This window comes from Portunus trituberculatus, chromosome 14 (genome assembly GCF_017591435.1).
Source record: "Portunus trituberculatus isolate SZX2019 chromosome 14, ASM1759143v1, whole genome shotgun sequence".
NCBI lineage: Eukaryota > Metazoa > Arthropoda > Malacostraca > Decapoda > Portunidae > Portunus > Portunus trituberculatus.
In genome coordinates this window covers 15,196,684-15,221,406 of record NC_059268.1, presented here as the reverse complement: position 1 = coordinate 15,221,406, position 24,723 = coordinate 15,196,684, and the positions used below count along the sequence as shown (strand labels likewise).

Below are 24,723 nucleotides of genomic sequence, written 5' to 3'. Positions count from 1 at the left end.
ACCATTTGAGCTTTTGATTGATTTTGTCTACATCAGATATCCTTTTCTCAAGTTGTCCTGTTACATTCGTTAACAATACATTCTCATATGCAAGATGTAATAAAAATTTTGATGATTGTGTGAATATTCAGCTTTATTGAACACTTACATTACAGTATGCTAGGTACCTTCTTCCTCTGTGAATTCAGAAGGCAAGTAATGATGAACACTTGTAAGAAGTTTGGGTTACTTGCAGGTCTCATGGAGCGAATGGACTTTGTGCTGAGGGAGGGAAGTATGGAAAATAGCTACATCTCAGCAATCACCTCCCACACCTCATACTGGACAAACTACGATGTGTCTCACTTTATCTTGAGCGTGCTGTACCCTGACTTGCAGCCACCCACCTCTGCCAGCAAGCTGGAGATTATTCGCCCATAATTCTGGCCAGTGCCTCCCTCCACCCCTTCCTGTCTGACAAAAGGAAGATTGAGGAAAGTAAAGGTCATTGGAGGGAAGTGCATACATCATGAGTTATATGTGTTCTAGCTGGAAAATATTATGTCATTCTGCTTCCTCCATAAATTAAGGTTTGTTTGAATAAGCAGCAATGACAGTCTCTCCTCCGTATGAACTATATGATGGGAGAAAACAATTTGTTCTTTTCTTTTCTACTCTTAGAATAATTACAAAATAAACTGAATTTTTTACTGAATACTGGCTTACCATCAGTCAAAAGCCTTCATGTTAATCAAAGTCATAAGGGGAAAAACAAGTACAGTGTTCACTGGTCCCCTTCCCCAGCCAGCCATTCTTGTAATGTTTTGTTGTTAAATTGCATTCATATGATATGATTTATTTTTTTCTTTTGAAGAATTACCCTGTGACTGAACTCCTGTGAATGACATTTTTAATATTGGCTGGGTCTGAGCCCCAGCTTATAATGAGAATAAGGGTTATGGTGGTAATGAATTCAATGTGATATTATTGTCACCACATGATGGTTTCAAGTAGAATTATGAACAACTTGATATTTTCTGGCACAATGCTTGAACATATTTGTCCGCTATTATTTTGTATTGTCTTACTTTCTTGAGATATATTAATACAGTTGTTGAATGTTTACAGTAAATCATAAAGGTATCCACAACATTAGGCTGATTCCACTAATACTCTTAGCTCTGTAGAGTTGGTATTGTCAGCTACATTTAAAGGATTGTGAGTGACATTCTTGAGCTTGAATAGCATGTAGTTGCATTCAGCACTATCAACACTAGAGAGTTTTCCAGACAAAACAATCAGCCAATAATTGCAGATCTGAGCTGCTATATCAAAAGTGCCTAGCTTTGGTACTCTAGGATTTTCATGAAGTCAGCCAATCAGAATTACTGGTTATTTGTGTTTCTTTTATGGAGTTCATGGAGTTTTGTTAGAAGAGTTAAGCCAGTTGCCACACCATACTGGCTTAAGATGTCTATGAGGAACTTGTTCCTGAAGACCTGAAGACAGTATTTACTATTTGAAAAAGGATAATTCTACAAATGATTTTAGGCATATTCAATCAGAACACTGACATTATTCTTCATTACTTGTATTCAAGCTTGAAATGTTTCATTGGCAAAAGTTAGAAAATAATTACTGTAAGTATGTGAACATTAATACTTTCAATTCTAAAGTGATAATGTTGAATTAAGTCTACTGTGTTTGTGCATCAATTGGCAGATAAATTCTAATTGTGGGGTCTCAGTAATTCTGGAGGTCATAGAATGAGATTCAGTAGATCATGTGAAAAAATATAAGCACAAAAATATTATACCTAGATGATTGACAGAACGGAATCTAACAGTATGTGTGAAGTAACAAAAACATATGAAAAACTATAAGAAATCTTGCACAATGCATAGTGTGCTAAAGATTGTCTATAGCAAAATGTGGGATTTTAATTATAGTCTAATAATTTTGCTTAGAAGAAGTTTTGATATATTTAGATTGCTTTTGATTTTCAATATCTAGTCATATAGAGTAAGAAATCATTTGTTTTTTTTCCAGTTCTCACATCGTAAAATGATTGATAAATTTTATTTGATGCACAACTTTCAGGTAAAAGCAGATACTTGGTACAGTACTGTGTATTTTGCTTTACCATCAGATATATTCATAATACTGGGTTGTTATGCTAAAATTAGGCAAAAATGTATACATAGACACTGCCTTGTTGTATACTTTAAAGACTCATAACAGAACAGTTATTGCTGTTTGAAATAGAAAAGAAAATGTTTTGAAGGAAGATGTTCTTGTTAGAATTACAACATCATCAAATTGTGTTGTGGTTTTGACAGGTATGCATCAGAAAATCTATGCATTTGCTGCTAGATAAGACTTTTTCAGGGAAAAGTATAAAAGTTCATTGTGTATCCTTTGCATCTGTAATGAAATAACTTTTTTCAAGAAAAATATTTTGGAAGACATGGGTACATGTTATGCAGTTGTCTTATATGGTGGCAAATATTGCAATTGTTATGCTGTTATGGTTGTGAAAACCTTCATTATTTAGTGAAGGTAACATGTGCAGTGTGATCTGTATGTTGCACCATCTGTTAATAATGCGAGATGGGGCTAGACATCCATCTGCAGTATTATTATGTCTCAGGCTGAAGTTTCTTGATGTTCTTACTGTATTTTCTCTTACTTTGTTATGTTTTGAAATTTATGGCTATTTATAGCAACTTTTGTCTGATACAGTAGATCCTGTGAAAAACCTTAGATATTTGTCTTTGAAGGAGTAACGGAGGGCATACTGGTTACCTCAAGGGACTGCACTGGAACAGATTGAGCAGGAGTACAGTCAGTTATGATGAGCTCTTCATACAAAGTCTTGTCAAATGTCATTAGTCATACACTTGCTTGTGTAAAAATAATTTGTGGCTCTGCAGATATTTATTTACCTCATCAATTTTATTTTTGTGAATCATATCAATAACTTTGCTCATTAGATCCAGAATTGTATCTTAACATGTTTTGTTCTTACTATAAGAAGTTGGTTTGAGAATCACAAATCAAAAATCCTTGCTCTGTTACTAATTCTCATTCATTTTAACATCTCTTCAATATGATCCATCAACATTTGTAGGCTTTGTTAAGATGATAAAATTCATTGCAAGAGTGTCATTTTTCTTCAGCAGAAGGAACTGTCACTACTGTACTGCTCCTGGCTTCCAACATCTGGAGACCAATGCTTACCTTGTGAATAGCCTTAGAATTAATGCCCACTGATATGTTAATTTGATGTTATGGTTCTCAGCTTTTAAGATTGTTGATATTCAAGCATTGTCTTGAAACTTTTATATCTTGACTAGAATTAAAAGTGTTCCAATATTCTAAGGTTCTACTGTATACTGTTCTAGTCAGTGCAAAGTTTGTTGTTTTCATGTCTGTGATTATTTGTTGCATACTGTGTTATAGTCTTACCCACACCATTTTGTGCTCATTTGTTGCACCCTTAGATGAAGTGACTTAGGTAGTAATTTTTTGCACTCCTAGATAAAGTGACTTATACTAGAAATAGAGTCCAGTAGACAGTTTAAGCTTAATTAGCATACTGCAATGGAGCCTCTGTGTAGACCTGATATGCTCAGGTCTTGGGGCTGACCTAGTCTGTGATATGCTCAAAGCCTCTGTCTTAGTCCTCATTCTGTCCTCTTCTTATAATTCTGTCAGAAGCTGATATGATTTGATTTATTCATATTGCTTTGAAAAACAAAGTTATTTCCTATTATTTAGGTGTGCCTCTCCACTTGATTTGAAATGTTATTGAACAGTAGATTTGGTATTGTAATACAGTTCAGATTTGCTGGTAAAATTAAGAGCAGCAAAATTTGCACTATGGGCCATGGATAAAAAATATTTGATATCTGAAATAAAGTCATCTTTATAGGGTCATATGGCACCTTTGTGATGTGATGGCTAGTGCACCAAGCCATGAGCCACATGTGCTGGTTTGAATCTGGCTTGGAACAATCTGTGTACAGTTCATCCAGCTACATATCTCTTATTTAGGTTTGTTGGTGAGTGGATATCAAAGGGAAGATGAACTGCAGCAAATATTCAGTGATGGAGTGAGTCACCTCTCAACACTGCTAGAGGCTACATAGTTATTGCTGCATAATCTTGGAGGATTTATGTATTATTTTATTTTATAGTCCATTCTTCTTGTATGACCTCTGTACAAAGCCACAGTGGAGGTATCTAGCTTTGAACCACACACATAAACTGAACATTATGTTAATTACTAAAAAATAGCACTAGTGTTTAGCTTCATAAGTGATCATTGCAGGAACAGTTTTAGCTGTTTCTATGCCATTTAGACTGATTACATCAGTATCTGAACTTGTGATTCTGACAGTAAATATAAGCAGAAGACAGAGGCAAGACTAGATTCTTGTGATGACAAGCGAGGGGGAAGACTTATATAAAACTTCCTTTCACAGGAATATTCCATGACTATCTCTTATTGTCAACATTAAATTTCGCTCTAAGAAACTTGGCTGTTGTTCAGCATCAATACATATTAATTCTTACATTAATTTTCTATAGAATTTCTTTCACTTTCTTGTTTTTGTGAAAATAGCAATTAGTAAATAAAAGGGACGATTTTGGCACAAATGTCAGTTGTATCATCAAACTGCATGATTATTTTAATGGAAGTGTGTGTGTGTGTGTGTGTGTGTGTGTGTGTGTGTGCGTACACATTCATGAAATAAAGTTAGATTTTCTACATACTTTGCAGAAATTGACATGATGATGCTCTGTTCCATTCTTCCTCCTCTGAGCCTCGGCATGACATGAGTAAGTTGCCTACTAAATTATAGAAAACTTCATATTTCAGTTTAATTATTCAATTTTTATTGCATTATTTTCTGTTTTCATGTCAGTAGTCTATTCCTGCTGTTTTCATGCATCATTTCTTCAAGCTGTTTTATTTTGCATCTTTTCCAAATAATTTTGGTTACAAAAAAAAAAAACTTAATCTGTGCAAATGGAGGGTCTTAAAAGGAAGGATTTTGATTAACAAACATACCTCTTTTCTTGTACAGGGAACTGGTGCTTAGTATAAACATCATCATACTCCTGAATACAAAACCACTCTTGAAATAGTCAGAAAAACTGCTTTATTTTCATATCACTGAGTTCAATTTCATATGGAGGTCAATTTATTCAATTTCAATAGAAGGTGCTAGACTTCTGTGAAAGAAGGCTCAGAAAAATGAAAACAAATAAAACTAGAGGCAATGAAAATTATCATTCTTCGTTATTACCTTTAATTACCACAGAATTAAGGAGCCCTCAAAAAGTGAAAAGCAATGTTCATTATTATTGACAATATCAATAACACACTTAAATAACAATTCAGTAACGTGCATATTGTCCAAATCCGTAAAGGAAGGACCTTAAGCAAAATTAAATGTGATGACAATAAATGGAATGATTTAACGTTACACAAAGCAGAAGCTCATGTCATTGTCATTCCACAGTACTCAAGTATTGTCCCCAGTAATGTGTTGTCTCTGTGATAGCTAAGCAACAGTTCTCAGTATAAGAATCTGAAGTGTTAAGTCTAAACTCCTCCATCTATCTTAGCATGAAGAGCATGTTGAATAAAATGTTATTAGTTTATTTATCTCTCTTACAAAATGTGTAATATTTAATGCTGGATTACTTATGATGTTATAGCATTTTGATGTGCATGGTAATGATATAGTTACAGATGACTAATTATAGGATAACAGTTTCCAACTGAACCTTTCTAGCTGATTTTCTGAGAAGTTGAGTGTAGTACTTTTGAAGATATAAGATATTCCATTATTGTTGCAATAATTTGTTTACATGTATTAATATTCAGCTTGTAGCTGGTCAAGTGTATCTGTGATGTGTACAATGAAGAGTGTATGTTAGGTGGCTGTGTCACTTTAGTGTGTGTACGACAGCAGTGCTACCTTAGTGTTAGGCACGCTGGGACAGCAGCAGCAGCAGCAGCAGCCAGGTGCATTAGTCCATCAGTCAGTCAATGTCTTCCCTTTAGGTCATTCATTAAAGAACTCTGTAAGACTCATAGGGAAAATGTAACATTCAGGTACTTTCCATGCTGCAAGAGTATACACTGAACTTGTCCTACATTATCTACATTTCTTATACAAATGTATGTATTTTATTCTACTTTTGCTTTGTGCCTGTTTTTTGCTGCCTCTCACCATGCAAGTCTAGTGAGTTTCCATTAGTCATTTTCGTTGAGTCAGAGCATTCCTAATCATGCAGAATAGCAAAAAGAAAAAAAAAAGATCACTTGTCGCCATACAGTCTATCAACTGGTGCAGGTACTAATTTTATTTATTTATTTATTTATTTATTTTATTTTATTTTTATTTATTTATTTATTTATTTATTTATTTTTGTTTTATTTATTTTTTTTTTTTTGCGTATTTCATGGTTTGTTGAGGATTCTGCTGCTTGTGAGGCAGAAGAATGTATAATGATTACATGAACTCAATACATTCCTGCTCTTTTTTTTCTTTTTGGTCACAAGCCATTTATTGCTAAATCACTTATGCATGTGCTCCTGTTTCTTTAGAGTGACTAGATTTCCAAAAAACAGTCTTTCCTCACTATATATTTAATAAGAACATGACCTTAGATCTCCAGTCATTAGAATCATAGAAAGTTTCCAGACAAGTTTTTACTCTGACTCTATAATGGTTCCTCTCAGGTGACTAACCAAAGAAACAGATATCATGTTCATTACCTAATTTAACTCACTTCACTGTAATCTGGCTTGAATCAAGATCGTTATGGCTAACATTTTCCCAGAAAAAGTGACACACCAAGTAATATTACCATGAACAGTCAAGTCTTATAAACAAAACTTGAAGTCACACCTTGGAGTCGCTGGCTTGGTGTCACTGAAGCCATACATATGTATGTGCATGCTGTAGTCTTTCAAATCTGAAAAGCTCTACTATTGGCAAGAATAAGTTAAAAAATTATGGAAATTATCATAAAAAATAGAACCTATGGATGGTCAGCTCTTCAGATCAGCTCATGCCATGATAATCTGATATGCAAAATTTGTGCCTTGATGTTAGAATTTTTTATTTCAATATTTGATAGATGCTGATGCTTAAGTTTGAGGGGGGAGGATGCTTGGCTTAGATGAAGGTCACTACATAAAACATGACATGAAGCAAGTAAATGAAGGCTTAATTTGGTTCTTCCTGCTTGTTTAAGGCAGATCAGTCACATAGTAATACTGTTGCCCTGTCATTGCAGTGCTCTTGCTCATTGATTGGCTAAAATGTTCACCTTTTTAGATATGTAGTAAATTGACTGCAGTTTTCCAATGGTTTTATACAAGTAAGCAGTGTTAATATTTCAATGCAAAGCAACTTTTCATCTATTGAAACGATAGATGGTAGAAAAGTTAATAAGAACATGGAAAAGAGAAAAAAGTGAGTTAGACTAAAAGCAAAGTAATGAGGATAATATGTGTTAGGAGAATGAATTTGGAATAAAATATTAAGTTGGTTGAGAAGATAATAGTAGATAAAATTGGAATGAATAGAAAGAGGAAGACAAAATAAATCACTTAGTGGTGGAGATGATGAAACACAGCATATAGACAAGGCTTGATACTGTATGTGAACATTATGGAAGTGCATGAACAAGATAGAATGTGTATGATTGTAGGTGCATGAAACAAAATTTGCTAAAATGAAAGGGGGAGAGGAAGGGATTGCAGTATATAAATATGAATATAGATAAGAACAGGAGAGAGTTCTGCTGTTGCCATTACTGAAGGAAGCTCCTTGCAATATGCATCAGTAATAGTGGCTGGAGTTGTAGGACGGGAAAATTGTATGATGTATATTATTATTATTGTTTGTTGCTTTTATGACTGAAAGTATATAAATTCTAGATTTGTAAGACTACTGCATGTCACTTCCATCATTGGTTTTGATTTTCTTATGGTGTATCACTCGTCAACAAATGAAAGAAAGAATGTAGCAATTTTGCAAAGTGTGATTTCCTCCCCAAAATATTATGTATACTTAAAGACCATGTATGTATAACAGTGTTCCAGCTGTAATGACGAGTACTTGATTTGTTGACTCTGTGTGTGATGCTACTACAGTTTTTTGAGTGTATTAAGAGTCACAGAACGTAATCAATACTATAGAGAACAAAATTTGTGTAAAAATTGGATATTTGGAAAAAAAGGAAGATTTGTTTAGTAATATGCAAGTTGACTTGACTCTGCATTTAATTTTTCCATGCAAGCAATAACATAAGGCAGTGGTGTGTAATTAAGATACTGTAATCTAGTGTTAGCTTTAACTATGACATTATCAGGTTATTATTTATTGGTGTAGATGTACGATTCTTAACTCCTTCAGTACAGATGCATTTTTACCATGATTTTTGGGTATGATGAGACAATTTTATTTGCATTAGAAAGGGTCTATGGAGGTTGGAAGATTAATAGTTTTGCGCAGTGGCAGTATCGTAACCAATGAGGTTTAATTGAGATGCAATTAATAGCTAGTCTTTACTATTTTAATCCCCATGTAAGTTTTCAAAGTGTATAATATCGCCAAATAGTAACCACAGTGAATATGAAAACGTGGCATGGTACTGAAGGGGTTAAGTATTTGGAGGTAAAGGGGCATGGACATAGCTCATCCTTACTTATTTCATTAGTTGTCAGATCACATCACCATACTCTTAGCAACTCGGCTCTCTTCATCTTACACAAGCAAAGCTGAACAGATAGATACTAATACAAATCAGTTCTTTTTCATCCAGAGTAACACAGTGATTAGGAGGATGAAAACCACCTTTCCCTTCAGTCCATTTTTATTACAACTATTGTACAAACCATATATGAAAATACTTTTGAGGTAGTTCAACATGTATGCTTCATATAACGTTGACCAATAAGGAATATCGACTTGTCAAGCACAGACCTCAGATCAATTTCACCTTTATTTTTTTTAAGTATAATCATTTCAAGCATACATGAAGATTTTTCCTTTTTTTTTTTTTCATTCATAGTATGTATATTAACTTTACTTGATATTGTAATATTCAATACATATATTTGTGTCAATTTATCTGAAGTAACACACATAAATGGTAAATGCAACTGTCCTCAAATTTCAGGTCACAGCAGTCAAAGAAAAACAGTCAGGCTAAGTAAATAAAACCTAGCAACAATATTTGTGAAGTAAACTGTATTCAGAACACACTATCTTCAAAATGTAATATTTATTTAAATTGGAGGACTAGTCAACTAGAAGAAAGACAACCATCTCCCAAAGCACTCTTAGTGACAGTTCACATGAGTACTCTTGGAGCTTTGAGACAGAAAAGGAAGAACCAGTATGGTCTACTTTGCCTGACAACACAATGTTTGTCACACTTACTTTCACATCTATATGACTCTGAAATCAATAACTTCACATTTATTTAACTTCCATTAAATACTATTTGTATATAGTAATTTTCAAACATCAATAAATCCCATATTTATTAAAACTTAGGTCATATTGTGCACCAACTTAATGGTTTGGCCTGACAAAAGAATTAATTTCTTACTTAAGAGTTACCATTATCATACACTCAGTTCAATATATTATGTCAGTCTTCTGAAGACTTACAAGTCAGTAATTCTAAACAGCATTTACAAATATTGGATGAAAATATGAGTTTATATATACAATTTGTTATGTCACTTATAAACATAATTGCATTCTGAACGTCAATACCAAAAATATTTACATCCATCTCATTATCACTGTGCCATGGGAAGTAGACACAACTACAACACACGACTTACCAAAAAGTGCGAGTTAGAGGATGCTCAGCCACGTAACCCTTGTTTTCTACAACAGCGTCAGCAATTCTGGAATACAAATCATCATGGTTCTGAACTGGGCCAATCTCTAAGTCCCTTACTCGTGTCTTGATTCGTTCTGCTGCCTCTGCCGAAAACACACTGGCAAGCTGAATCTGTGTGAACAAATACAGAAAATTAATACTAAACACTCAGCATAGATCATTAAGTCTCTCTCTCTCTCTCTCTCTCTCTCTCTCTCTCTCTCCCTAAATTTACCATCTTCATAAAAAAAAGTAGCAGTTTGAATTTGATGAAAAGGATACAGATTGTCAAGATAGTCTGGAAAATTTGACTGACATACCTCATGAGCAGCATTTTTCAGGCCTATACAGTATGCACGTGAGGCGCGGCTCAGGACAGCTGTCATGGCATACAGGTCAATAGCACAGTCAGCTAAGCGTGCGACATCCAGCTGGTTTTTGGGAGCAGCTACAGCCTGTCCTGAAATCCACAAGAAGGCAATTAATAAGAGTACATGGGGAGCTGCAATAATTTCTCAAGGGTACATGTGGCACTCCCTGTATCAAAATACATCTGTATCCATTCATCATCTCTATTCATAAATATGCCTAACTTTTTAAAGCTTGCTATTGATTTGACAGCAACAATGATTGCTAGTCTTAAAGGTCAGCTTTAAGGTATAATTTGCATATTCTAACTGCTCCTCATCAATAAAGTAACCAAAAATATCCAATCTACATATTCCCTTTATTGAATGACAAAACATGTGGACAAGTTACACGTTGCAATCCACAAGTTTATCATTTTTCCCATTGACAATATGCCATTACTTACCATGCTTGGCCAGCACCATCTCCACACTATACTGGAACCTTTTCACACAGTACTCTAAAAGCTGTGCTGATGGCTGCAGGGTGGGGTGAAGGTGGCCTGCTATGTCCAGGTCAAGCTTGGGGTTATCTTTCTGTTGGCGGAATCTCTCGATGCCTTTTCCAATAATAAATCCGGGGTTCATTAATGGATTACGAAGCTTCTGAACAACCTCACGAAGTTCACCTCCAGCAGTCTGAAGCCCTGGAGACACAGCAGTAAAATTAAACTTTAGAATATTACAATTATAGATGCTTAATGTAACTGTGGACCAAAGGTTGTCATGTACAGAACACTAAATGAAGCAAAAGCCCTTATGATCACATCAGCTTGAACATGACAACATGCACTTTCCTCAAGCTCAACAAATCATTTTCATCCCTTCTTACTCCTTCCTCATCATTCAGGCTGTGGATTGGACCATTTCTGGATGTTTTATGTACACATTATTGACTGGGACTTATTTTTCCTATCAAAAAGTATTAATATCACTTATCATCACTGTCATCATCATCATTATGTTTATGCTGTAATTTTTCTGGTGGAATTCCCAGCACATAAGTAACATTATATTATATTTCAATTTTACTTTCAAATCAGTCAATATAAGAAAGTATGAATCTTACCACTGAGTCCAATAAATAAGCGGAGAATCTCATTGGTTCCTTCAAAGATCAAGAGGATACGGGCATCTCGAAGGTAGCGCTCAAATGGGTAAGACTTCATGTAGCCCAAACCACCCAGGACCTGCAGGCACTCAGAGCACCACTTCCAAGCACCCTCAGAGCTGAAAACCTGTTCCATAAAACACAAGTTACTCTGTGGATATATTATATCTAAATGAAGAAAGCTCTTAGAACTGCCTTTATACAGGCTACTATAAGATGTCAGTCTTACCTTGACAATAGCAGCTTCCACAGAACAGTCCGGGTCTTCCTGACCATCCAAGATGCCTGCAGTTAGGTAAGCCATTGATTCCATGGCATAAATATTAGCACTCATGCGTCCAAACTTCTCTTTGATCATGGCAAACTCTGAGAGATAGTTTCCAAACTGCTTGCGATTAACGGCATGGTCAATACTCCATGAAAGGAGCCTCTTCAACATTCCTAGGAAAGGAGACAAGACAAGTATATGAGAATATTAATTTTTTATGAAAAAAATAAATGTTACAAGTTCGTATCAAACATACAAAAATTACCTGCTCCAGAGCTGCCCATAGAGAAGCGACCTGAGTTGAGAATGTTCATGGCCACCTTGAAGCCGCCACCCACTTCACCCAAAACATTCTCCGCCGGTACAGGAGTGTTGTCAAAGAACACCTGATGGGTCATTACAAGTTATTTACTATAATATCCAAACCTATAAATGGCAGAGACCACTTATTAAACTTCTTATAGCATGTCATGGGTAACAAAACAACAACACTTTGACATGATCTTCACCTCACAAGTGTTTGATCCACGAATCCCAAGTTTGTCCTCTGGTGGACCACTGCTGACTCCACCAAAGGATCTTTCTACAATGAAGGCTGTGACTTTATCCTTCTTCTCTCCAGAGGGCAGTATCTCCTGATGGCACAAAGCAAATAACATTAATGAAACAACATACTGACACTCACAATACATCTAATTACACCTGAATGCATACTAACCATTTGCACTTCAAGAATCTATTCAAAAAAAGTTAAGATTTGATCACTATACTCTTCTCCAATCACTTTTCACATCCTCTGTAGCATATAACCTGCCTTAAAATCACACCCACTGAAGGAACAGAAGGCACATGAAAGATAAAAGTTCAAAGTGATAGGTAATGTTATCAAGTATCCTTCCTGTCCATTCTACTCTTGCACAGTTCATATATGTTATTGGGAGAATATGTGCCAAAACAATCATAGGTTTGCTATTCCATGAGACAAACTTACTGTGGTCTTGGCAAACACAGTCATGAGATCAGCAAAACCTCCATTAGATATCCAGATCTTGCTTCCATTGATCAGCCAAGTCTTTCCATCATCAGAGAGTGTGGCACGAGTCTGGATAGAGGCGGCATCAGACCCACTGCTGGGCTCTGTCAGGCAAAAAGCAGCTGTCCAGTCACCACAGGCCAACTGAGGTAAATACTTTTCCTTCTGTGCATCTGTTCCACAAATCAAAATGCCCTGAAAGAAAATTAAAGAACAATTAAAAAAATGTCACAAGAGGAAAAATATTTGATAAATCCAGTATCCTTATGCTACAGAAATTAATATAAAAATAATAGTGCTACCTTCAGACCAATGGCCTGATGAGCTGCTAGGGTGACAGCAATTGATCCATCCAGGGAGGTGATCTCAGCAATCCTGGCATACTCTGTGGCCCCGAGACCCAGACCTCCATACTCCTGAGGGATCTGCTGCCCAAAAAGACCCAGCTCCTTGAGGCCTTGTAGGGTTTCCTCAGGGATCTTTGCGTCTCTGTCTATCTTGGGTCCATCCACTTCATGTTAAAAAAAATATGAAGTATATATACATTAGCCTTCATAGACTACATGAACATAAGAGACAAGACATCTCCATTTACAGTTATTTTTGCCTGTAAGCCAGCTTAGGGGGAGGAAGCCCCATCCTCATAACAAGATGAAAGGTAATACCTTGTTCTAAGAAATATCTCTCAATGGGAACAACCATTTCATGCAGCAGTTCATGCTGATCTTGGTCCAGCACCTCAGGAAACTCCAGAACACTCTTGTCAAACCTGCAAATATTCTTATGTGAGTAAATCACAATCACATTTCTACAACATTTAATTTATACAAAGAAATCCCATGTCACAAATTATCACCTGCATGACAGTTCCAACATTTGAAATATGCATATCACTGCACACACTGAAGACCTGCCTTGTTGAATCAGAGGCTGCAGTGACTGTAATCAAAATAGCACAGGCTGGGTGACAAGTGTACTTATTGTCTTGTGCTGTGATTAATGAGAGTGAAAGCCACTTGCACTGTGATTAGGGTGAGAGATTGAAACACCAAAACTCAAAGTGCCTCATCTTTTGATACTTTGTGGTGATGTGACATTAATACCATCCTGCTATGGTCTGATTCTAACACAAGGTGATTGCAAAGTAAAGATTATGAACTTTCTTCGTCTTACCTGCCAAGGAATAAGTTCTTAATGAAGGGTGCACGTTTAGGCTTTTTCAGTTTAGCAGCTTCAGTGGAAGTATTCTCCTCATCTGCATGCTGGACCTAAAGATATTGACAGTGAGCAAAATATCAAAGAAATAATGAGATCTAAAAATATTGATTAAATATACAATAGCTAATGTGAGATAATTCCTCAGAAGAAATGCTTATCTACTACATCCTTAGTAAATCATCAAATATTTGAGTCTATATATAAGAACATATCTTATTATTTTCAATGCCAATAAAGATCAGTAGGCAAAGGTATTCATCCATAATAGCAGGTATTCACCCTTAACACCCTACATAGATGGCCTACTTTGGGATAGGTGAGAGTTAGCCATTACAATCTAATCTAATCTACTTTGACCCTGTCCCACTGAACTGTCAAGTCTTTCATAACACCAGATAAATCTTTTAATTGATACTCACAAGACTTCTTTCTTCCACACTTCAGGACTACACTACCACAAACACAGGCATAATTTACCAAAACAAAGATGAGAAAAGCAACAACTATTGAACACCTAAACACCAATGCCAATTATGCTATAGAAAAATATCATCATAGGGTACGCCCGAAGGTTTGCTAATGGGCACTGTCCCCGAGAAGTCATCCCACAAGCTCACCTCGATTCCTGGCTCCCCCTCCACAGCTCCTCCACCCAGCTGATTTGACGTCACATTAAATGAGAAATATATGGTACATAAATTTGTTTTTGCGCAGGGGTTCCTTGAGACATGTGATGTATTTGAAGGGTTACGCAAGGGTAAAAAAAAGTTGAGAAACGCTGCCTTATTCATTGCCATATTCTCTCTCTCTCTCTCTCTCTCTCCTTATTTGTTTTCATATTCTCTCCTTATTCGTTATCATACTCTCTCTCTCTCTCTCTCTCTCTCTCTCTCTCTCTCCTTATTCGTTTTCATATTCTCTCTCTCTCTCTCGCTGACCAATAGCTTGGCTTTATATATGTGACGTCAAATCAGCTGGGTGGAGGAGCTTTGAAGTGGGAGCCGGGAATCGAGGCGAGCACGCGGGATGGCTTCTCGGGGACAGTGACTGTACACAGTCACAATCAATTGATCATCCTGCCACACTACCATTGTTTTAAGAATTTTTTTAATCTTAATTTTCATTCGCACCATGTCTTCATCACTCATATTCTTTTCCTTTTAGTTTCTAGTACCATTTCATAATAAGGAATAAAAACTTTGAGTAAGATAGCACAATGCAATAATTTTCACTGGCCTTGACTCTCAGAAGGCTTATCGACCTGATGGGGTTATTCTGTTGTAATTATGTAAGGTGCTTGTGTGTTTATGTGTCTGTGTATGTGTATTCTCAACCATTCATCCATTTCTCTGGCAGACTCCAGAATTTCCTGCCTGGATTTCCTTTTTTTTCTATAACCTGAACTCTTTCTTGAAGGAGGTCTCAAGACACTCCTTAAATTTTCAATGATTTTCTTGACATCTCTTGGAACGGGCAACTCTGCGGAGTTTTATTTTATTTTATTCTATACTGCTATTTTGTTGCCCTTGCCTACTGCCGTTGTTACATAATGATATTACAAACTAGATGAATAAATTAAAACTAACAAGATAGAACGGACCATGGTGTGACAGCTGATGTGTATAAATATAGATGATTATGAAAACTGATCTGGCAGTGAAAATAATTACAAAACAGTTGGGAAAAGGAAGAACACACACACACACACACACACACACACACACACACACACACACACACACACACATACACACATTTGGAAAGGAATGAGTGCAGAGATTATTACAGCAGAAAGTGTGAACAAATTCAAGGAAAAGTTGCAAAATAATTAGATATGAATACAGGTCACTTTGAGCCCCGCTCATAGTGACACACACACACACACACACACACACACACACACACACACACACACACACACACACACATTCCTTACAGCAGGCGTGGAGGCGTCCTTGGGTGAGGTGTTGATGGCTCTGAAGGAGGTCAGGGAGTTAACAGACCCTGTCACCCGTGATCCCAGACCCACCCATAGCCGCTGGGGCGCTACACTACTCAGCAAACGGCACGGCAGCAACATCCCTGCGGCAGGAGATCACGGGCAGCACTCACTGTGGGTTTAGAGAGCGGTGCCAGTCGCGTGACGGACCAAACGGTGACGTAACAGCGGGCAGCGGCACAGTGCCAACAAACACACACTCCTTTTACTACCTGCTGTGATCTTGATCTTGACAGATACGTAGACTTTTTATCATTTTAACCCCTGCAGTACTTGGACGCATTTCTACCTTAAGTTTTGGGTGTGATTAGACCGTTTTATTTTCGTTAGGAAGGGTCTATGGAGGTCAGAAGATTGATGGCGGGATTTTTCACTATTCTAATCCCCACATAAGTTTCTGAAGCTGTATAATATCACTAAATAGTCACCATAATGGATATGAAAACATGTCATGGTACTAAAGGGGTTAATGCATTGTGGTGATTTATTCGTGTGGTGTTGATTTTTTAACCACATCTTTCTCAACTTCACTCCATTTTCGTCTTCTCATTCTCATTCCTTTCTTATTTTAACGTTTCTCATACTCCCTATAGTCCTTTCTCTCTCTCTCTCTCTCTCTCTCTCTCTCTCTCTCTCTCTCTCTCTCTCTCTCTCTCTCTCTCTCATCATTCAATATATTACAATGTAACACACATTATACTCTCTGGTAAACTCTGAAACTCCCCACCTAGCTTCTTCTGATTTCCATCTTCCCACAACTTGATCTTTTAAGAGGAAGGTTTCAAGACATTTGTTTCTTTCTTTCGATTGAGTCTTGGACCTTCAAAAGGGACTGCCTATTAAGTGGGCCATTTTTTTTTTTTTTTCTTTTGCTGTCATTGACCAGAGTTTCCCCTCTTACACACACACACACACACACACACACACACACACACACACACACGAAGCGTAGATGCTAATAATATTTACCATTTTGTTTATCAGTTTATCTATTTATCTATTAATTCTCTCATTTGTCTCTTGATTTTCATGAGAGCAGGGCGGGGGCACAAGCAGCATCGTGCTCTTCTACATGTAGTGCCGGGGATGATATTATATATATATATATATATATATATATATATATATATATATATATATATATATATATATATATATTTTTTTTTTTTTTTTTTTTTTTTTTAGAAATTAAGAATCCCAGCGTAACATCACGTGGATATGAATCATCAGACATGCTGTGCGTCCCAGAGGAAGAGAGAATACTAGCCATCTTACGAATTAAGTCTTAAATTTACTTGCTTTATTATCTTTAATGTTTATAAGGTGCCGCCGTGGTGCAGTTGGACAGCGCTCGCTTTGTGAAATTGTGGGCCCCAGGGTTCTGAAGCGCACGTGTTCGAATCCTGTCCGCGGTCCGTTGTTAAGAAGGGCATCCACTCGGGGTAACGGTTCCCAAATGCCAAAACCAAAGTTCTCCTGACGGCTGACTCTTCTGTCAGGAGACACCGTCTTATCCCTAATGTAATAGGGGAATTAGATGTAAACCGGAAAAAAAAAATTATCTGAGTTGTTTACGAATTGTTCACTTTAGGAAGTAGAGGGAACACTTAACTGTTTAGGAAAGTGTTTCCCAGTAATGTACTCTCTTGAGTTATAGCAATCAAAATCACTATTTAGTTACTACCCACTTTTTTGGCGACTGAAAGGCTTAAGCGTGAGAAAGCCGGACAAGCTTCCCAGACCAATGCAGTTTCTTCTTTCGGCTAAACAGGTCAATTATACTCTCGCTCCGTAGGTTTTTGCGTAATTTTTATGTAAAAAAACATATTTTGTATATATATATATATATATATATATATATATATATATATATATATATATATATATATATATATATATATATATATATATATATATATATATATATATATATATATATATATATATATATATATATATATATATATATATATATATATATATATATATATATATATATATATATATATATATATATATATATATATATATATATATATATATATATATATATATATATATATATATATATATATATATATATATATATATATACTCTCGCTCCGTAGGTTTTGCGTAAATTTTTATGTAAAAACATATTTTGTATATATATATATATATATATATATATATATATATATATATATATATATATATATATATATATATATATATATATATATATATATATATATATATATATATATATATATATATATATATATATATATATTTATTTTTTTTTTTTATTGTTTATTCAGTGCCTTTTTTCCTTTCGGCTGAACAGATACGGCTACGCAGTCTATGAGCCTGATCAATGTGTGTGTGTGTGTGTGTGTGTGTGTGTGTGTGTGTGTGTGTGCTGGCTTACGAGCTCTCTCTCTCTTATAGAATGTGAACTTTTTAAGGGATTTTATGGGCTAAAGGAGATATTTTTTGGATACCTCTCTCTCTCTCTCTCTCTCTCTCTCTCTCTCTCTCTCTCTCTCTCTCTCTCTCTCTCTCTCTCTCTCTCGTATGGTTAGGCTAACTATTACTCGTGTTGTATCTTGCCTTGGCGTTGCTTTAAGACGGTGAAGGGGATCGTGTCACCTCTCGGTACACATCTCCCATAAGTTTTTTTTTTTTTTTTTCACCTAAAAGACGAGTGAAGGGGGATGTTTATGTGAGGGGAGTTACGGCAGCCCGTGACGCCACGAGTCAACATTGACTAGGCTGTGTAGTGATTTTTATGTTGTAATATTTTTCTTATGTATGTATCTTGAGAGTGAAATATTCTCTCTCCGGCGAACTGGACTGTAAAGAACAAACGTGATTGTGGGGAGATAAAGATCATTTAATACCATTCCAGTGATTTATTGTAAGTGTGTGAATTTGTTCAGTGGTATTTTTTTTTTTCTAAAGCTATAACCCAGTGCCTTGATCACAGTTACCGCTGCCATTTTTGTCAAAATAAATTTAAGGTTCTTTCATAATCTTTCCTTTATTCATCGTAAGTAATTTATTTATCTATAATTTGTTATTTATTTATTTATTTTTCCCCCCGCATTGCATAGCTACCTAGTTAGACAGACAATGGAGTGAGACGTTACCTTAATTTGTCCCCGCTGTTGTCTACATTTATTCATTGACTCGAGAGGTTTTTTAATGAAACTCCTCTCCAAGTTACCAGTCAATTATCCAACTGTGTTGTTTTATGGAAATGAACACAAATTGAGATGTAAGACACGATGGCGGCAAGTGTGTGTTGTGGCGTGGACAAGTTTGTGTTTAGTTTTATGCGCCAACTTAATTGTGTGTGTGTGTGTGTGTGTGTGTGTGTGTAGCACTATGTAGGATGCATTGGTCGGTGCCCTTATAGTAGTGCTGGTGGTCATTGGTGGTGGTGGTGGTGGTGAAGGTGTGAGAGGCGCATGCGGTCGAGTGAGTAGGTGGAGCGTGGCGCGAGTTGGCTCAGCACGTGGCCAGTGGGGCTGGAGACAGGCTGCGGTACGGAGTCTGCCAAGGGCAGGGCGGAGACGCCCTCTCGCTCACTGGATGTTCGGCGGCACGCGAATCAGCCTTAGTCCAGATCGTGTTCACAAATCCATGTATTGCTGACGAGACAGGAGGCGTGGGTAGAGGTGAACACTAGTGACGTGCTGCAGGGGTCTCTTTACACCCGGGCACGTGTACAACCCGGTGCGTTTCCCGTTGGCCGTGTCGTGGTTCGGATGTGAGGGACCGTGAGCGGTGGAACTCTTGGAAACTTTTATTCAAGTTATCGTTTCTTTATGCAACAAAGCGATATTGGAGCTCTGAGTTAGTTGTGTCATGTCGACAGGTGCGTGAATGCTTTCATTATTTCGTTGTGATGGTGACTGAAGATGTCTCACCCTTAAAATGTATCGTCCTTGATCAATTTCAAACCAGATAGCTACTGCAGTTAGCGGGATAGTTAAACACATATATATCAATTGTTAGATCAGTAATCACTACTCGTGAAAGAGAGAGAGAGAGAGAGAGAGAGAGAGAGAGAGAGACTATACCGTAACAAACTTGAGGGAAGAGTGGCGGTGAAGGAGGACTGGGAAGCGTTGGTCTGTGTTTGTTAAACGGCAAGGAGGGCAGGGGAGGAGTGACTCATCAACCTGGTGCATGGCAGGGAGATGAAGGCCCTGTGCCTGCCCCATGCTGCCCCTGATGCTCTCCGCGGCCCTGGTGCTGCTCCAGGGCCGCGCCGCCACCCACCACGTGACTCCCAGTGCACCCGAAGCCGCCCACCACGCCCAACCCGCCCACCTCGCACCCGTGTCTCCGCGCACCGGTGAGTATTTCCTGTATTTAGTATGGCAGTTCTTGCGTTACCTATGTATGTTGTGATGGTGATTGTTAGTTGTATTATGGCCCATATTCAGAAACTCTGCTCTTTCATCTACAAAGTATCACTGAGGTCCATATTCAGAAACGCTTGTCTCTCTCTCTTAATTAGCGGGGTTTTCAAGAGTGTTTCTCCGGTTAGTAATGTAGAAATATTGTCACTCTGCCTCTAGAACGTAAAAAAAAAAAAAACACTCCTGAAAAAAAGTTGTATAAATTCAAATAAATATTTTAAGATAGTGGAGACAGAGCAAAGAAGTGTTTTATAATATGAGCCTGTATATGTGTGTGGTGACTATTACCTGTATGAGACTTACCTGTGTGGTGGTGACTTTTACTTGTGCAGTGGTGATTTCTTTACCTGGTGATGTTCTTATATCCTTTGTTTATTTGTGATCTGGACTGAAAGGAAATCGAACGTCTTGATAAACAAATATAAAAGAAACACAATTTTGAAATCAGCTGTGTGTGTGTGTGTGTGTGTGTGTGTGTGTGTGTGTGTGTGTGTGTGTGTGTGTGTGTGTGTGTGTGTGTGTGTGTTTACGTTTTTATTAAAGGCATCAAATTTTGGAAACTTATAGGAAAACGCATACATGAGAGAGAGAGAGAGAGAGAGAGAGAGAGAGAGAGAGAGAGAGAGTGTGTGTGTGTGTGTGTGTATTCAAAACTTAAGCATCATCTTTACTTTATTGGGTGGACGAGAACAGGTGTCCGGGGACCTCTAATATTATTTACGTAGTGCATCAGCAGCTGAGGCGAGGGAGGGAGGGGCGTGGCAGAGAGAGAGAGAGAGAGAGAGAGAGAGAGAGAGAGAGAGAGAGAGAGAGAGAGAGAGAGAGAGAGAGAGAGATTGTGTATATGTCCATCCTTTCTTTATGTTTTCTCTTTCTCTAGATGCTAAATACTGAAACGAGAGAGAGAGAGAGAGAGAGAGAGAGAGAGAGAGAGAGAAACCATATGGGCTAACTGGTTATGATATGGAGGGCGAGGGAAGCATTAGCCCATTCAATGTTTTTCCATACATGTTAAAAGTTCCCTAGCTCTGTTTTTGTCAGATTCGCGAATACGAGATATAAGATTAATACGTTAAAACAAAGTGAAAGTCTTGTATACTACTGTGTTTGAGAAAGAGAAAATCAATAACAAAGAAACATTCATAAAAGCAACGTGTCAACCGCAGAAGGAAGAGGAAACATAGTCGCTTGGGTTTCACAAGCTCACAACGCATCAGCTGACTAAACTCGTATTCTCAAACAGTTCTGTACTTAACCTCCATTTCAAGAGGTTTTTATTTAAGTTTACACGAGTTTTTTAAGGTGTTTTTATGATTCTAGAGGCAGATTGATAATATTTTTGCATTATTAAATGGAGAAAGACTCTTGAAATCTTCCGGTAATCATCTCTATGGCCTTGGAAAATAAGTCATAGTGAGAGAGCAAAACGTTTCTGCGAATAGGGTGTAACTAACCGCCGCGCCTTGTTCTTTTGTCATCGGTGAAGACTTTAATACGATCCACTTTGCCTGTGCTGCAATAAGTAACGTGTTTCTCCTTTGTGGGATAGCATTCGGTGAAATACGTTGGCAACAAAATTTTCTGCCATAGGGATGTATCTGCCGGAACCGAAGCGCCGAAGTACCGAGTGACAGAGCAGTGTGTTCGAAGCTTTAGATGTGGAGCTCACCATTTGTTAATACTTCTAATCGAGTTGCACAGCTATGATAATGTCTGAAATATTTGTTATCGTTCTTTTCTTCATGTCCTTAAGCTTGTATTCTCAAACACTTCTGTATATACTTCACCTCCACTATTCCAAAAGGCTTCATTTAGATTTACACGAGTTGTTAAGGTGTTTTTATGGTTCTAGAGGCAGATTGACAAGATTTCTACATTACCAACCGGAGAAACACCAATGAAAATCCAGCTCTTCATTTATTAAGCCTTAGAAAATAGTCATGGTGAGAGAGCAACGCGTTTTCGAATACGAGCCTTATTCTTTATACCTCTCCTCCTACTCCTCCTCCTCTTCCTCGTCCACCACCACAATTTAAGATTCTCGTAAGTTGGTTAAGACTATGAGAGAGAGAGAAAACGGAAAGAAAGTAAACAAAACGCCCTCAATATCTCACTTCCAGCAGGGAGAGTAAGTAGCTTACATTTATTTAATTAACTTCATGAATGAGACAAATTAAAGGTAGGGAGAAAAATATAAAGAAATTTGTCCAACTTGATATGCTAAATTACAACTGAAGGAAGAAAGAGAGAGAGAGAGAGAGAGAGAGAGAGAGAGAGAGAGAGAGAGAGAGAGAGAGAGAGAGAGAGAATAATTCCTTCTTAACATGTCCTCTTCCTTTAAACGTCAAATGTGGTAACTTAAGAGAGGAAGAAGACGAGGAGGAGGAAGAGGAGGACGAAAGCGAGAAGGAGGAGGGAGGGAAGAAGGAAGAGGAGGATGACGAGAAGAAAGAGGAGGATGACTAAGATGAGAAGGAAGACGATGAGGAGGAGGAGAAGGAAGAGGAGGAGGACGAGGAGGAAGACCAGAACGAAGAGGGAGAAAGGAAAGATAAGGAGGAAGAGGAGGAAGAAAAAAATGACACGAAGAACGAGGAAGAGGAGAAGGACAAATATTAGGATAAGAAAGAAGAAGAAGAAGCAAGAAACATAAGCATAAACGTACCGAACCTTCAATCCAATCAACAATATCGCGAAGAAACACAGTGATATCAATCTAGAAGCTGGAGAAAGGCACGGTCGCGGCTTGAGCACATGGCCATCCAACGTCTCACCAAGCAGAGGAACGAGGCGAGCACTGCAGCGGAGACGGTGGCGGTGGGGCTGCGGACACCTTCCCCATGCTAATCTAATCGCGGTAAAGGAACAGAGACGAAGACCCTGTTAAGCTACGTTAGGCTAAGTTTATCACGCGAAGCTGCGGGAGGAAAGGGGACGTATGTGTGTGTGCGTTCGTGATACACAGTGAATCCATATCAGCGACGGAGGGATTGCACTGCGGTAAACGGGTCATTTATACAGCCTGGGAGTGAAAGATGGAGGCCTGTCTGAGGAGCGGCTGCTGGTCTTGTGAGGCTGAGTTATTATGGCCTACTGTGGGGGCTGTTTTAGCGGCCACACCGTTAGTCTGGCTGGCCGGCGAGGTGCGGGTGAGAGAGAGAGAGAGAGAGAGAGAGAGAGAGAGAGAGAGAGAGAGAGAGAGAGATCGTTTAATTGCTTGAAAAATGTATATAGCTAATTTAGTTATGTTTTTAATTATCGAGTGTAAATCTTATTAATATCCAGCGCTTCCTTTTAAAATGTTTCTATTTATACATAGTTTGCTGTAATTAATTAGCATTTGATATTCACCCCCGGTAGACACTTGCATTCCACGATCGTCCATGTTGTGCTATGAAGAAATTAATTTGTTCTGGATTAGTTCATTATTCGTTCATCCTCTACTCGTTTTATTTTACAGGTAATTTTTCCATATCCTCCCACCTCTCTCTCTCTCTCTCTCTCTCTCTCTCTCTCTCTCTCTCTCTCTCTCTCTCTCTCTCTCTCTCTCTCTCTCCCCTTTGGCTTTCTTCCTCTAATTTTTCTATTCCTCATTCAATTTTTTTTTCTACTTCATGCACATTTTCCGTTTCCATTTCTTACTTTTCCCTCCTTCCTCTTTTTTTTCTTCCCCTCTCCTTTCTTCCCGTTCCCTTCACACACATTTATCTTTCTTTTTACTTTTCCTTTCTCCCTCTCCCTTCTCTGCACTTCTTTCTATCTTTGCATCCCACACACACACACTTCTCTTTCATTCGTCCTTTTTCTTCTTATTTTTTCTAACTCTCTTTCCTTCCACACACACACACACAACACACACACTTCTTTCCTCTCACATTCAAATCCTTCTTCCATTACGGATAAATCTCCTTGTCTATTCCTTCTTTCTCTCTTTATTCCTCCTTTTCCTCTCCCCTAGATCCTTCGTCTCTTTCTCTTCATCCTCACTTTTCCATTTCTCTTATCACATCCTTACCTGCTCCTTGTTCATGAAATCATCCTTCGACGTCCTTTCCCTTAATTTCTTTTCTCCTCCTCCTTTCCTCTCTATTCTCCTCTCCTTCCTTCGTTCCATCGGTTTCTATTCCATACCGGAGAAAGAAAATTAGTCAGCTGCTGTGTTGAGACGAGAAGCCAGACAGCCTTCATCTAACTTTCCCTCCACAAGGACAAAAAGTAGAGGATTATCTTGATCTCGGTAACACACAGCCCACGTCTCCCTCTCCTGTCTCATTCTGTCCTCCTTCTCGTCCTCCTCCTCTATTCCAGCCTCTTCGGGTAAGACTCACTACGTTTCTCACTCACGTAGTACTCTAGTCCCTCGCTGGCG

The 24,723-nt window shown here is 37.7% G+C and overlaps 3 protein-coding genes across 8 annotated transcripts in view; 2 read left to right on the top strand and 1 right to left on the bottom strand.

Annotated features, from left to right (window-relative positions):
• Positions 1-8,038, top strand: part of LOC123503874 (phospholipase DDHD1-like) — a 171,599-nt gene extending 163,561 nt beyond the window's left edge. For all 3 annotated transcript variants that reach the window (XM_045254019.1, XM_045254017.1, XM_045254018.1), the window contains one exon: positions 236-8,038. In XM_045254019.1, the coding sequence (XP_045109954.1) occupies positions 236-420 (185 nt within the window). In that variant the 3' untranslated portion in view covers positions 421-8,038. The remainder of the gene's footprint in view (positions 1-235) is intronic.
• An 827-nt stretch (positions 8,039-8,865) lies between these two features.
• LOC123503876 (complex I assembly factor ACAD9, mitochondrial-like) lies at positions 8,866-16,167 on the bottom strand. Its single transcript, XM_045254021.1, has 12 exons — positions 15,880-16,167; positions 13,899-13,993; positions 13,391-13,494; positions 13,028-13,236; positions 12,684-12,920; positions 12,202-12,327; positions 11,958-12,078; positions 11,654-11,865; positions 11,383-11,551; positions 10,721-10,960; positions 10,227-10,366; positions 8,866-10,038 (listed from the first exon to the last, which is right to left on the bottom strand). The coding sequence occupies exons 1-12, from the start codon at positions 16,021-16,023 to the stop codon at positions 9,862-9,864; spliced, it is 1,974 nt and encodes a 657-aa protein (XP_045109956.1). The 5' UTR covers positions 16,024-16,167; the 3' UTR covers positions 8,866-9,861.
• Positions 16,168-19,445: 3,278 nt separating this feature from the next.
• The window catches only part of LOC123503712 (neural-cadherin-like), a 181,674-nt gene continuing 176,396 nt past the window's right edge, over positions 19,446-24,723 (top strand). For all 4 annotated transcript variants that reach the window (XM_045253693.1, XM_045253694.1, XM_045253692.1 and 1 more), the window contains exon 1: positions 19,446-20,287. In XM_045253693.1, the coding sequence (XP_045109628.1) occupies positions 20,152-20,287 (136 nt within the window). In that variant the 5' untranslated portion in view covers positions 19,446-20,151. The remainder of the gene's footprint in view (positions 20,288-24,723) is intronic.

Excerpts from the sequence above, each read along its gene's own strand:
- LOC123503876 (XM_045254021.1), bottom strand. The coding sequence starts at position 16,023 with ATGTTGCTGCCGTGCCGTTTGCTGAGTAGTGTAGCGCCCCAGCGGCTA. Across the intron at positions 13,237-13,390 it reads GAGATATTTCTTAGAACAAG|TGGATGGACCCAAGATAGAC; the intron begins GTATTACCTTTC and ends TTTAACATGAAG. Across the intron at positions 10,961-11,382 it reads CTTATTTATTGGACTCAGTG|GGCTTCAGACTGCTGGAGGT; the intron begins GTAAGATTCATA and ends CTGTGTCTCCAG.